Source organism: Manis pentadactyla, chromosome 1 (genome assembly GCF_030020395.1).
Source record: "Manis pentadactyla isolate mManPen7 chromosome 1, mManPen7.hap1, whole genome shotgun sequence".
Lineage (NCBI taxonomy): Eukaryota > Metazoa > Chordata > Mammalia > Pholidota > Manidae > Manis > Manis pentadactyla.
The window spans coordinates 42,545,904-42,559,967 of record NC_080019.1 but is presented as its reverse complement, the minus strand read 5'-3'; the positions used below and the strand labels follow the sequence as shown (position 1 = coordinate 42,559,967).

General features: G+C 54.1%; 1 protein-coding gene across 6 annotated transcripts in view; it reads right to left on the bottom strand.

Moving 5' to 3' along the window:
• Positions 1-435: 435 nt before the first annotated feature.
• ZDHHC3 (zinc finger DHHC-type palmitoyltransferase 3) overlaps positions 436-14,064 on the bottom strand; it is a 51,337-nt gene continuing 37,708 nt past the window's right edge. For 5 of the 6 annotated variants that reach the window (XM_057497197.1, XM_036883910.2, XM_036883913.2 and 2 more), the window contains 2 exons: positions 12,307-12,437; positions 436-2,951 (listed from right to left, as the gene is read on the bottom strand). In XM_057497197.1, coding sequence (XP_057353180.1) covers positions 2,703-2,951; positions 12,307-12,437 — 380 coding nt within the window. In that variant the 3' untranslated portion in view covers positions 436-2,702. Of the gene's footprint in view, positions 2,952-5,301; positions 10,136-12,306; positions 12,438-14,064 lie in introns of those variants that run through there. The other variant, XM_036883912.2, reaches the window with a different exon arrangement.

The following is a 14,064-nucleotide window of genomic DNA, read 5'->3' as shown; positions in this document are numbered from 1 at the left end:
ACGGCTCTCACCACAGTGGACACACTCTGGCAGAGGCAGGTGTGTGGGCTGAATGAGGGTTATTTTGTGTGTAATTTGCATATTCAGGGGCACCGGGCTAACATAAAAACTCTGATGTTGGGCCAGGCTCTTGCCCCAGATGCCCATCTCCTTGGCATACAGTAGGTGTTCAATAAATGCTCATTCAATGAAAGGTGTACTTTTCCTTCTGCTGGAAATACCACCGAGGAGAGGACCCAGAGGAAAGGGTTTTGCTGGTGACTCTCCATGAGCAGCTTGGTGCCTGCAGGCAACAGTCACTTGTTTCCCACATGGGAAATGGGAATAAATGGGAGAAAAAAATTTTTTAGAGGCGCCCTTAAGTGACCCGAGAGGAAGGACACTGCCCAGGGGTCTGCACTTGGATCTCCTACTGAAGAAGGAAGACTCCAGGCATTGAAGGTGAGCAAAGAGCTTTTTATTCAGAGAAAGATACAGAAGTTTGTGCCAGCCTCCCTCCCTGTGGGCCTTCATTTTGTCTTGACGTCAGTTGCAATGCTGTCAGTTTGAGGCTAATTGTTATGCTGTCAACAGCTGCATAGAGAGAAGGTGACCGTGTCACCAGCATGGGACATGAGGCTCAGGGCTGGCCAGGTATTACCCACAGCCCTGGGCTGGGCCTGATCCAGCCCCTCCCCAGGTGGCCTGGTGTGGCTGAGGTCTCGCGTGGAGACGGGCTCACAAGGACAGAGGCCCAGGTACAATGCCTCCCCACCAACCAATGTGATGAATGGAACTGGCTTTGGAGCCGGTGGGACCTCACCTACAGGCCAAGGTGGCCCTGAGGAAGACAGTGCCAGCACACACTGATCAGTGGCCCCTCTTCCCTGACTCTAACAGGCTACCTCCTTGGGGACTCCAGGGTTGGCCCTGGCTGGTCCCCGCCGTGTGGAGTCTCTCTGGCACCATGCGGGTGCCCAGGGCTGCCTTCTGGGCGAGGACAACAAACAGGCCACCACCCGCGGACAGCCGCCTCCCAGAGGGGCAAGCAACAGTGCCTTGCCTGGTTCGAGAGTCAGTGGGCTTTGGGGGCCGGCCAGGGCTCCTTGAGGGGTTATCAGTGAATATTAAAGCTGATAGGAACCAAGAAAACAGGCCTACAGCTTGGGTATGGGGGGCCCTGGGCTCTTCTGGCTCCTGTCATGCTGGAGTCCCCACCACTCCTCTCAGGGACATGGCGAGAAGTTCTGAGCAGGGATCGGGACAGAGGTGGCTCTGTGAACATCAGTTCCCCGGGGCAGGTGACCCCAGAGACCAGTGGATCCTCAGTGTTTGACGGCGGGTTTCTTTCTGGGATGCCCACTGCTGCTGTGTGAGAACTAGGCCGCTGCCTGACCCTCCTTTCTTCCCCGTGGTTACCAGACCCTTCCTTTGAAGTGTCCTGGGCTACATCACCAAATGTGGACCTTCTTCCCCATTGAACTGGGGCTACAGCTCCCCCAGACCAGGACTCATGCTCCTCTGCTGAGAGCTGGAAGCGGGTACCCGACACACAGACCTTCCCGGGGCAGGCTCGGCCTCGGTGCCTAAGCCTGCTGCCAATAATGCTGCCGGCTGTGCTGGGCAGGGACTAGAGAACAGGCTGAGGCTGGGGACGGGGCTGGAACTGGGACATGAATCCTTCTGTTGGACTCTGTGTGGGAGATGCTGCTTCAGCAACCGCTGGAATGCTCAGGTCTTCATAGTGGTCACAGACCCCTCAGGCTTCAAACGGGGTGACCAGGGTCCAGGATCATCCTGGTAGAGTGTGGGGGGTGTATGTGTGTCTGTCTTCCGGCTTCATCAGTCTATCCTTTCAGAGACAAGATGGGCACTATCTTGGGAGAAGTGGCCTAAAACACACAGGCCAGATTTCTGGTCAGTTCTGTCCATGTGGGTCATTGTTCTCTGTCCAGGAGAGAAAGGTAACTGAGTTCTGTGGAGGCAGGCAGTCCCCGGGAGCTGTCAGCAGGTCCCTTCCCACCCATCCCCTGTGAGCGGGTGGATTCTAACTGCAAGGCAGGAGGACAGCTCCAAGCTGTCCGGCTCAGGAAGGTGCTAGTATCCATGGGGCAGGTCTAGGTTTTGGGGGCTACTGTATAACACAAGCTTGTTTCCAACCTGGGCACGTTCCGCACGCGCATGTGTGCACAGCGAGCACTGGGTTCTCTGTCAAGCCCAGCCTGACCTGTGATGGTGGCTGTGCCAGCCAGGCTTTCTTCTAAACCAGGCAGGCAGCAGGGGAAGTCCTTTCCGGAGCTGGCTGGTCCCTCCTGATGTCAGAGCCCCCCCAGGTCCCCAAGGCTGGGCCTGCTCTGTCCTTTCATCACAGCATCACGGCCTAAGTTCTCACAAGCCAGGAGCCAGGGCCCCACGTCCCCAAGAGAAGACAGACAACCCGGGAAAAGCCACAGGCTGGTTCTTTCCTGCCCCTGGGTTGTCTGCCCAGAGCTGCCTTTGCTGGGCGTGGCTGCACAAACTGTGAGGGGCCCCGGTCCTGAAGAGTGCCTCCCGCCAGTCTCTCCCCAGGCAGACTTTCCTCAGAGTGACTGAGGAGGCCTCTCACCCTCCTCCGTCAGCCCAGGCCTGGCCCAGCATGCGGATAGGGAGGAGGCATTACAGAGGCCCGAGGGGCAGTGGGGCCAGGGCGTTGTGCCCGTGGGCCACGGGCAGACCCCACAGCATCACTCGCCTATCACCCCCACAGAGTCCTCGGCCTTCCTCTCCTCCGGCGGCTCCTCCGTCGTTTCTGTGCTGTCAGTGTCTGACACCTGCCGCATCCCATCCCCGGCACTGAGAGGCTCTGGGTGACATGGTCCGGAGAAGGGGTTGAGCCAGTTCAGGGAGAAGTCCCCACCGAAGGTCTCTTTCACTGACGTCCAGCTGCCGGTGTGCTCCCTGGGCTGGTGCTTTCGCTTGAGGCGCTCGATGCCCTGGAGGGACAATGGGACAGAGAGGTCACCGTGGTGCAGGTACAGGTGTGCATGGTACACCGCCAAGCACAGCCCCAGCCCAGGCACGGCAGTGCACTGAGGCCCAGGGTGTGGGTGAGATGGGGCTGAGGGCCAGCTCAGGGCTGGAGGCCCTCAGAGTGCGATGGGACCCAGCTGGGGTGGCGTGGAGCAGCACACAAGCTGGGCCTCCACAGTGGCCAGCCAGCGTGTCCCACCCACCACACAGGCCTGCATGCCTCTCCCCCTACAGGTGCAAGAGTTTCTTGCTAAGTAAGGCCAGCTGCCGTGGCCCCAGGCTGCCAAGTGGCCACAGGCCCAGGCCTCTCTGGAGTGAGCTGGGCCATCCATTCTGAGACCACTAAAAAAGATGACCCCTCCCTAGGTATCCTGGGCCACTACCCTCCACAGCAAGCGCAGCAAACTTTGCGTGACGGACAATGACGGCATTCAGGGAAGAGTGCAGGATACGAACAACATGGGAGGTGAGGAAGCAGATGTGTGTACAGCCGGTGCCAACATGCAGCAGGCGACTGGAGGGTGCACAGGGTCACTGTGGGCAGGCAAAGGCTGGCGTAGGCCTGCTCATGCAGTACACACACCCTGCTGCCTCTCCCAAGTCGCCCACTCACCTGCCCGAGTGTCAGCTGCAACTCAACCGCCAGGCCACAGAAAGAGGGTGTTGAGTAAGGGGAGATGCCCAGAGACATTGGAGGCACAGCCAGGCCAGCTCCCTAGGCCCACACACCCTCCACAGAGGCCTTTGCCCCTCTACCTTCTCCATTTCTCCTGGAAGTTAGTGAGGTTTGACGTGAGCTTGGGGAATCCCGTCCACGTGGTAACAAGGGAAGAAAGCAAGGTGCACTGACATCATCGTGGACCCTGGGGTAAGTTTTGGGGATGGGATTCTAAGTGATTTGTATTTATTTCTGTAGGCTTCCCACACATTCCAAGTTTTCACCAAGAGCAGGTGTTACTGTTAAAACCAGAACAAAAAAGCTGTTTCTGAAAATGGGCCTTGTTGACACAACTCTTAATGAGCACCGGATGCCACGCATGTGTGGGCTGGCTCCTTGCCAGGCCCGCCCACTAACCAGAAGCAGCCGCAGCCAACGGCAGTGATGCACTTTGGGGATCCTGCCTGCACTTCCTGGGTGATCATGTGCTTCTGTTGAGAGAGGCATTTTGACCATGATTGCAGGGGAGCTGGGACGTCACTGTGTGGCAGACCAGGCCACGGATAGGACACCCAGAAATGACAGACTGGCTGTCTTCACACTGAGTGGGTTCGCTCAGAACACAGCTGTGGGTCCTTGCAGCCGCCCTGAGAGGGGGGCGGTTAGTACTGGCACAAATGGGAAAAGAGAGGTTTGGCCGTGACAGTGGTCGGAGCTCATCCTGCCGGTCACATCAGAGCCAGGAACAAACTGGTGTCTTGTCTCTGCCCAAAGCATTTCCAGTCCTACCCCAAGTCCCCTCTTCCAGCGCTGCTCTCAAAGGTGGGGAATGGTTGTAGAGGGATACGAAACCAAAGAGCCCACACAATTGCTATTTTCCACTCCGGTGGCAGGTTCCTGGGTGAGCACTTAGTCTACTCAACCTCCTCACCAAGCTTGTGAGAATATTCCACGGAGTCTGGCCTGTCCACCAGATTAAGTTCCTCAGCAGTTAAGTGGACATCTAGGACTGTCAACTCTGAGTCTGGAGAGAAGGAAATATTCCAAATGAACCTGATGCCTAAGACAGGCCCGAGGGTCTGGACCCTCAGGTTCAGGAGCCAGTGGGGTTTCTTTTTCCCAGTAGGATTCAATTTTGAGTTTTGTGTGCATTTCAAGGTGTCCTGAAAGCAAAGTCATTAAACTGGAGGTTTGCAGAGGTGCAGTAACACCCACTTGTCTGAGAACGATTGATGCCTGGTAAGGGGGCAAAGGTCTAAACCACCACCCCTGCCTGGGAGTGTGTGGCTTGGGCCTTTGGGCCTCACCTGCCTGGGTGGCACATGAGCTGTGATCTGTAAACAAACCCACCTATGCTCCCAATGAATGTGCCAGGACCAGGACTTCCAAGGGAGGCAGAGACCCAAGCATCTGCTTGCAAGGACTAGAGCAAGTGCAGGCCGTCCCCCTGCTCCACCCATCGTCAGTGCAGAAAGTCGGAGAAGCTGCAGACAGGCAGACGCCCTTCTCTTAGACGGTCAGATCACTCTCCTTCTCCGCCAGTGATTGCGCATCTTTTTATTACAACCACAATAGGAAATACTTTTCTGTTGCAACCCAGCACACACACCTTCACCCCCCTCCCCAAGTTTCATTAAGTAATACTTTTTCTACGATGTGTAATACATTATTTTTTATTTCTTTAAAAAATGCTGTTGTGAACCAATAAAATGACCTCACAAATCTGGAACAGCTGTGACCATGATTTGAAAACACTGCTCTAATGGAGCCCACATTCACTAAGCCACACCATTCACCAGACACCATCTGGATTAACATTAAGGTTCATTACTCCCACTTAATCCTCACATCGACCTTGTGATCTAGATTATCTCTCTGATTTTACAGATGAGAATACTGAGGGTCAAGTAAGTTACTGCCTAAGGACAGATAGGAAGGGGATCTGAACCAAGGACTGAGGCCAGGGCCCAAATACCCCATCACTAGACTGCATCACGGCAGCTGGAGAAATCCAGGGCACCCCTCATGTCCCTGTCGGAGCGCGCACCTTCCCCAGGGCTTCGCAGCCGCCACTCTGCGATGCTTTCACGATCCCTTGGATCGGTCTCGCCAGCTCCTGCGTGCGCAGACCGGGAGGGGTCCCTGTGGGCCGCTCCGCTTTGCGAGAGTATGATCACGCTGTTAAAGTCATTGATGATTTTTTCTTGAGGGAGAGGGCGAGGAAACCAAGTCTTCAGTTTGGGAGAGTAGACTGGCCGATAGCCTGTTTCACTGAATTCTTTATCTCCTATGAGGTGATTCTGCGAACTAAGGGAAAAGCCACGCGGTGTTGAGGCCCACAGATGGAAACCAAGGCCGGGCCCCAGGCTGTTCACTCCCAGCTACCATTCCTGCCTGGGGGACCCCGGCTCCACTCCTTCCCCTCTCAAGTGTTCTTCATCCAGAGGGCCCCTTGGTCCAGAAACTGGTTGGACAGATGAGAAGTGTGGTAAGACTGCTGGGCACACTCATAATTGGCTCCCCTTTGACCAGACTTCCCTGTTTCCTCAGCATGTGTTTGCTGGTCAGGCTGCAGGCATGAGGGGAGAGGGGCTCAGTCGACCCAGCCTGGCACCACGCTGAGTCCGGCAGCACCCGAGACCACATCATCACCGGGCATCAGGGACCATCTCCAGGGGAGCCCTGGACGCCCCACGTAGATTCTCAGGATTGAGCATGCACCGGAAATACCTGGAGGGCTGGTACAACCTGGGTTGCTAGGCCCTGCCCTCAGTTTCTGACTCAGGCCTGGTGTGGGGCCTGAGAATGTGCATTTCAACATGGTCCCGGGCGCTGCTGATGCTGGTCTGGTCTGGGTGTCAGGCTTTGAGGCACACTGATTCAGTGTATTGCCAGCAAGGAGATTCTTGAGAGAGATTGCAGCACAAACTTCCTCTTCACATTTCTTTGGTATTTAAGGGCTCCTTCTGCGCCTAGACCCTAGCCTCACCTGGCTGGCCCACTCTTCGGGCTGATGTACTTGAAATGAGAGAAACTTAAAGCCCATCAGGCTGGCTGGGAGAGCTCACTGCCACCACCCAGGGTCTGGGCTTTCTAAATGATGCCGCCTGACATAGGGCTCAATAAACATTTAATTTACTTCACCTGTAAGATTCCTGTGTCAGGAAGGTGGATTTTAACTTCCCAAGCAGCCGAGCCAGAATAAGCAAAAGCTGGTGATTCAAGGTGTCTCACTTTTGGTTCTTCCAAGAAAAAAGTATTAGAAAGATGAAATGGTATGACTGAAAGACTTGGCTCACACATCTGCACCCAGATTCCCTCTGTGTGCACGAGGTCACCAAGCCCATCCAAATATGTGTGCATGTGTTTGTACCTGGGCCTTTTGCATGTTCAGTCTGGTCACTACGAACACAAACCTGAGGTTGACAGGCAGGAAGGAATCACCTGCTCCAACCTGTCACGCCACTTCCCTCTTTATTTTCCACTGCCACTCTCCAAAGCCCAAGTTTTGAAAGACTGTGGTTACCACTGGCTCCTCTCCCAGGTGTGCACCATTCAGTGCTGTCACAACTCTTGTGTTGAGGCAAAATGCTCAGGATGCCTTGGTGTAGACAGCTGTCCTCCTTCATCAGCTGGCTAGGAATGCTGGGGAGACCTCGGGGATGCCTTTCTCCCTGGGCGGACACCATGTTGTGGACTAGGCACTATGCTGCATGCAACAGCCACATCCATAGTCATTATGCTCTCAGCAAGATGTTTTCCATCTCAAGAAAAATGAAATAGGAAAGCCACAGGGAATCTTGGGGTGCTATCTTCTGAGTGCAGCATTTCCCTCTATCTTGAGAGCAGGAGGACATTCAGTCTTTCAGCCAAATGGCTTGTAAGAACCCAGAGGTAGAATCACGAGGGTGTCAGGAGCCTTTGCCTCTGGGAAAGACATCATGTGGTGTGCTCAGGTTTAAACGAGTTTCTATTTTTAGGACTCAAGAAAACTCCATCTTCAGCACTATCCACTGTGGTCCTTAGAAATTCCACAGGGAAAAGAACCAACCTGGGTCACTTAAAAAATGCCCTTGAAGATGGAATATTTTGAGGCCATCTAAACATTTAGAAAATATTCCCCGAGTTCTAGTCTCCCTCCCCAAGCAGGAGGAACAGAACGACAGCATTGCCTTCCAAGGGCTGGACGCCTGAGGGGTGTAGCAGGCCCAGGGCCTCCTAAACTGCTCTAGGATCATTTAACAGCCACACTTCTTCAAACACCTGAACTGTCAAAACAAAACAAAAAAGGCTTGTGGGAAATAAATGCTATAAACTAGATTTAAAAACAGCATAAAGAAAACCTAGTTCTCAGCCTTGACTACAGCATAAGTAGCACAGTAGAAGCAAGTCAAAATTAACTGATTTAGCAAAGGTCAGTTGGGTTAACATCTGAGGGGTGGTGGAGAGCCTCCCAGAGCCATGTGCCAGAATGCTTGTGGATGTTTGCAGGGACCTCCTCTTGGCTTTGCTTTCTGCTGGGTGGGCAGAGGAAATGGGTCTTTCCCCAGTGCCGACCCTTGTGGCAACTCCACAGACTCGATGGCTCCTGTTAGCCCAGAAGCACAAGGGAAGGGGTTCAGGTTGAGAAAGCCAAAGGAGGCCTGGTGGGGCGAGCCTGTCCCTTCAAAAGGGACACAACAAAAACCTCATCAGTGGAGGGAGCCTAAATAATGTCCTTTAAAAGCAATGAAACAACGCCCTAACAGTACCAGCTTGCATTGACTGGACAATCCGCTCTCCCTGCAGGGTAACTGTGAGAGAGCAGAGTCCAATCAGAACAGGTTTTGGAAAAATTTTATTGCATTTTGCTTCCATGTGGAAGCACTGACAGAATTGAAAAGGCAGCATGTTCCACTTACTTTCCTGAAAAATTACATGGCTTGATAACTTTCTCTCTATCCAGGATCGGATTTAATAAACCTTATCCCCCACTCAAGCAAAAGCAGTAAAAGGTTTGCAGCGATCACATAAAAAAAACAACCCACGTGTGAGAGTCCACAGATGGTCAGTGTTCAGATTCCTGTGATTTCTGCATTTGATGGGTGCTCCCTATTTTCTGCATTCTCCGCTCACCCGACCCCACTGCCTTCAGGCCTCTTTCAAATCAGACAACCCAGCAAGTGCCTCCAAATGAAGAGCAATTCAGTCCCATGTTTATCTGCTGATTCCAGCAAATAGGATGGTCATCTACCAGCTTAAAAAAGTTTGGGGGCTATAATGTCACCCCTGTGTCATGGTCAGCCCCATGCCGGGACAACAGTCTCCCAGGTTAAAATACAGGTAAGACATGTACATTTATGGGTCTGGAATATCAGAAAGTGAACCCGCTTTAGAGATTTACAGAGTTTGAAAGGGCTGACTGCAGGGCTGCATGTGATGGAGACTGGCTGTTGGAGGCAGTGTTAACACTGCTTCACTGGCGTCCTGCTGGGAGAGGGAGGGACGTGAGGAGGTAAGAGAGTAAAAGGATTTAGAAGAGGAAAGCGTAGCTCACCTAGAATTGTGTAATTTTTTTCTTCTTTTGATTGTGTAAGGCATTTTGAACTGGAAGAACTTCTTTCCTTCACACTTTTTCAAATGATCAGAGGGAATATAATTGGTGATTCAGAATACAAATAAGACCTCTTTCATCTTCTCACTCCCCCAAAAGTCATCTACACACCCCAAGCCCATAAAGCACAAGGCAGGCAATTGATTTCATGAATTAGGAGGCAAACCATGTTCACATGGGGGATGAAGTCGCTGTGCCAAGGGCCCGTCTTAGGGCTCCAGCCCTGATCCTGCCCCTCTCGGGCCACAAGGGGCAGGATCCATCTTCGGACAGGTTTTAAGTTCACATGGGGCGCCCCCGTTGCCTCCTGGGCAGTGGGAGCTCACGGGCCCTCCTGGCTCTCCCACACATCCCCAGCCAGGCATCTGGACGGGTCCATCCACGCTCCAGGTTCCCGTCCCACTCAGTTAGTAGTGGTGGGTGCTGCCCGCAGAGAGTACCCTCCACGGTGGTCATGCCAGGCAGACAGCAGAGAGGAAACCAGAGGCCAGAGGAGTGATTTTAAAAAGGAAAAAAGAAGAGCAGCTTCGGTCACCAAAAAGTAAAGGATGATCTTTTAAAAATAAAACATGGGGCCATTTTTTTCTCTGCAATGCTCAGCCATTTTACTTGAGACATAAAAAAAAGTTTTAGAGTACTTGTTTTGCTTTCTCGGTTTAAATATTCATGAGAATGGATCGGACGGTAGTGCTGTGATGCGGTTTGTGTCTCTGAGTGGCAGTGCTGGTCAGGGTCCTTCAGACCACATACTGGTATGGGTCTGCCTTCCCTTGGTCTGGCGTGGCAAAGGGACTGGCCCAGCCTAGAGAAAAGGGGTGGCCAAAAACGGCTCTCATGTTCATCCATTTTGTTTTTTTAGCCCATCTTCTCTCTTCCTTTTTCAATTGTTCTATGCCCTGGAAACAAGCACAATCACACTTTCAGTCAAGCACTTCATTGCTGTGCATTTCCGGGAGGGATTCACCATTAGCTAGAGGTGAATGGAGTAAATGCTTCCTTTCCAAGCCATAAAGCTATCTACCTAATACATTTTTTTCTCTTACAAAAAGTGTTAAAGAAAAAAATCATGTTTTTGGGGGGACGTGGGAGGTGGGCTCTGCAGGAAGAGAGTGAAAAGTGAGCAAGTCGGCAGGCTCCAGGCCACTGTTCCTAGCTCTGCCGATCCGTACGTCCTGTTAAGTGAAGGACGCACCCATCATACGTGGCATGAGCCCCTACTGGTCCTGCAGTCCTACTGCGCTGTGTGTGTGGGTGCTGGGAGGCTTTGGCGAGACAAGCCTCAGGGCTGCTGGGAAGAACTACAATTGTGATCGCCAGTGGCGGTCTTTAATTCAGACAGATTCATAGAAAGTTCGAAGATACTATGACCACTTTGCAGATGGAAAAAAAGGAACAAATAAGATGCTGCTCTGGCGCTGGGAGGCCAAACAGGAGTGAGAAGGCACCACAGAGGAGGGAGGAGGAATTAGTACTGGTTAGAGGGGCCACAGGCAGACCAGTTGGCCCCAGGCACGGCAAGGGGTGTCCTCGTGCTCCCTGGGGAGAAGAGGGACCCGAGGCCACTCCCCCAGCTGCATCTCACAGGACAGACAGGGGCTGGGGAGAAAGCTGGCTCCTCCCTTCTCCTCTTCGGGCCTGAGAGGGGGCCTCTGCCCAGAGAGGCACAGGGAAGAAGCCTGGCAGGGGCCAGGCTGGAAGTCTGTCAGCCGTGGCCTCCGGTGGGGAGGGGCAGGGATGGGGCCTGGGAGGACGCAGGGCACAGGCAGGATGCCCTTAGGAATGGCCTTGATGGGAGCGCACCTGGGGGCAGGTCTGTGTGCCCTTTCCTCCTGGCTCCCCAGCGGGTGGGGCTGGGCAGTCACCTACAGGCTCCCTGCAGCTAGGACAAGCTGTCACATTTATGCCTGGATGCACAGTTGGGGCTACACTGTTGGCTATTATTTTCACAGAACTCTTTTGTAATGTTATTTCTTATGTAAGAAAATAAGTTGCTGAGATTCCCCCAATTTTCTAAATCCCCACAGACCCAAGTGATGGTGCTTGGCAGCTGGGTGGTGCTGTGCTCCTCTGCACACTGATGTCCCAGGCCACAGGGGAGGGGCCTGATCAACAGCGGTAAGGGCTCTTTCTATGGGCCGCTGGGTAAGGCTGACTGAGCAGCAGGCCCAAAGACCCCCAGACAGGACCCCTAGACACCTGTGGAGAGTTGCCACCTGAGGTGACCTTGGAAAGCCAGGAATAGTGCCTGGACGGACTTACAACCTCATGACTCTGCACTTCACACCAGAGCTAAGTGCTGCCCCTGCCTCCTAGGGCCCCTTATTTGGAGCCCAAAGCCAAAAGGTAAGAAGTACCCACATCATGGTCATGGACTGACTACTTTGAGGCTTCTGGTCACCTTAGGAAGGTCGAGAGGTGGTGGCAGTGGCATGAGGGGGGTGGACTCCCCTCCAGCCAGCAGGTTTGAAGCTCCCAGAAGGTAGGGATGGGGGCAGGGAGAAGACGATGTACTAAGACTAGAGCTGGGCCAAGCAGAGGGGACCAAGAGGCCTGGTGAGAGCTTGCTGCCCACTGCTCTGGGAGGCTCAAGGCAGGGCTCTCTCCTGACTCTACCCTCAGGACCTGGTCATGAGGTCACCTTCCCCTGGGAGGCTGACCCTGCCTGTGCTGGCTGGATTTGGGAACCCCATCATCCTGTCTCCAAACCTATGGCCCTCAGATGGGAAGGGCCCAGTGGAGTGCCCGACATAGCACAGTTTACACAATAGAACCATCATGGGAGGATGGAAGGGCTTGTGGCAAAGGGAACCCTTTACCAAGGCTGCTGGGCCCTATTCCTGGTGGGACCTGCCGTGCTGGCCCCAAGTGGGGTGGACTTGTGTGTGTGTGTGTGTGTGTGTGTGTGTGTGTGTGTGAAGACCTGGTGCCACTGCAAATGGAGGCATGTGTCTGCACACCTGGGCCCTGGTCAGTGCTGGGGCCAGCCTGCATGCAGCCCTCCCAGCAACACCTCCCTGTGGCCTCCCCCAACCCCAGGTGTGGAGGTGGTGGGCAGTCCCCCACTTACTGTCTCATCTGTGCAGATGGAGTGCACCTGGGTCCCAAACATCACTGAAGTGAAAATGAGGAAGAGCAGCCCCTCAAAGCACAGCAGGATGAGGAGGATCACCGTGGTGGGTGGTGAGAAGGAGCTGCACTCTGCAAGAGAAGGAACACGCAGCGCTCAGGGCTGCCATCCACTGCCTACTGCCACTACCCCATGTCCCGGGCTCCAATCTGCCTCCAGCCCTGCAGGATGTGGTTCTTCCCGGATGTCATGGGCTCTGGCCTCCAGGCCCTGCTAGGGACCATCCTGGCCCCCACACGGTGCACCAGCACTCCCTCCGGGCAGCCCTCCCCCATGGGCCAGGCCCTGCCGGGGCTTCTTCTCCCTGACGTGCATCACTCCTTGCTCACAGTCTCTTCTTGACCAGCATGTGATGGCTGTATTATGGAACATCAGGATAGGCAAGGGAAGTTGAAGCCGGGAGCTTGTAGACACCCAGCACTGAACGGGTGGCAGGGTAAGGAACATCTTGTGTAAATGCCTTTATCTCCTCACATTTCCGTCAGAAATTAGCAAGACACCTCTGGACACTTCCCCTTCTTGGTTCCTTGCTGGGGTTTGTTTGGGGTGGCCCAGCAGCCTGATGGGCTGGCTCTGGGTGGTCACGGGTGAGGCAGCTGCCTGCCTTGGTGGGAAGGATGAGGGCTCTGATGTCAGGCAGGCATGGTGGAGTATGGATCCTGGCACCAACTCCTGACCACAAGGTCTAAGGTGTCCCCACTTATATTCTGTTCCCGTGCTTGTGTCTCCCGTTACGTGCACTGTGGAATCACTGGTTTCGTTCTATCCTTGCTTGACATCTGCCTCTCCCATCACACCTTCAGGTCAAGGGAGGTGGGGTCTTGCTTTGTCTCCCTGCTGCACAACTAGCCTTGGAGCAGTGCCTGACAGCAAAAGAATCTGGCAAGAGGTCAGGGCTACCTGAGCTTTAGTTTTCCCTTCTGTCTGGTGGAATAATTGAGAAAAAACATGCGCACAGTTTAGACTGAGCCCAGAATGAGCACACGGGGTGCTCACTGGACAGAGGAGCATGCCCCTCCTTACCCACCTCAGGGGCCTGGAGTGGGAGCTGGAGGCAGAGCGCAGTGTGGTGGCCCATCCTCCATCCCTGTGTCGTCACAAGCATCCTTTCCCTCCTGAGCTGGCCCCAGAAACTGCAAATGGAGTTTGGGGAGGCAGGAACCAGATCTGGGGAATGTGGAACCACCACCTCACCTTTCTTCACGTATCATCTCCAAGTGCTCTCATCCTGAGGGCCATCCCCTGCCCCTGCATACACAGGGGTGAGTGATGCTGGCAGTGACCCTCACATAAGGCCAGCTCTCAGGCTTCCACTCTGGGGACTGTCCTACAGCTTCCCAACCTAGCTGCTGCAGGAACTAGATGCCTCAGGCCCCCTCCATCAGGAATCTTGACCAAAGACAGTGAAGAGCATGCAGGGCACTGGAGTCATCCGTACAGGGCCAGAAAATCCCACTTGGGTTCGAGGCTTGCATGGGAGGCCCTCTTCTTAGCCGTGTGAGCTTGGGAACCGGCTCAACCTCTGTGAGCCCCAGCTCTTGTCATTTGCAAAGTGGGGAGCTCTCTCCTACCCTGCAGGCTTGTTAGAAGGTCGAAATAAGGCACTGCTCACAAAGCCCTGTGTGCCATGCCTGCTCCTAGTGGACACTGCTAAAACAGCCAGTGGGCACTGCTAAAAACAGCCAGTTCCGCTCCAGA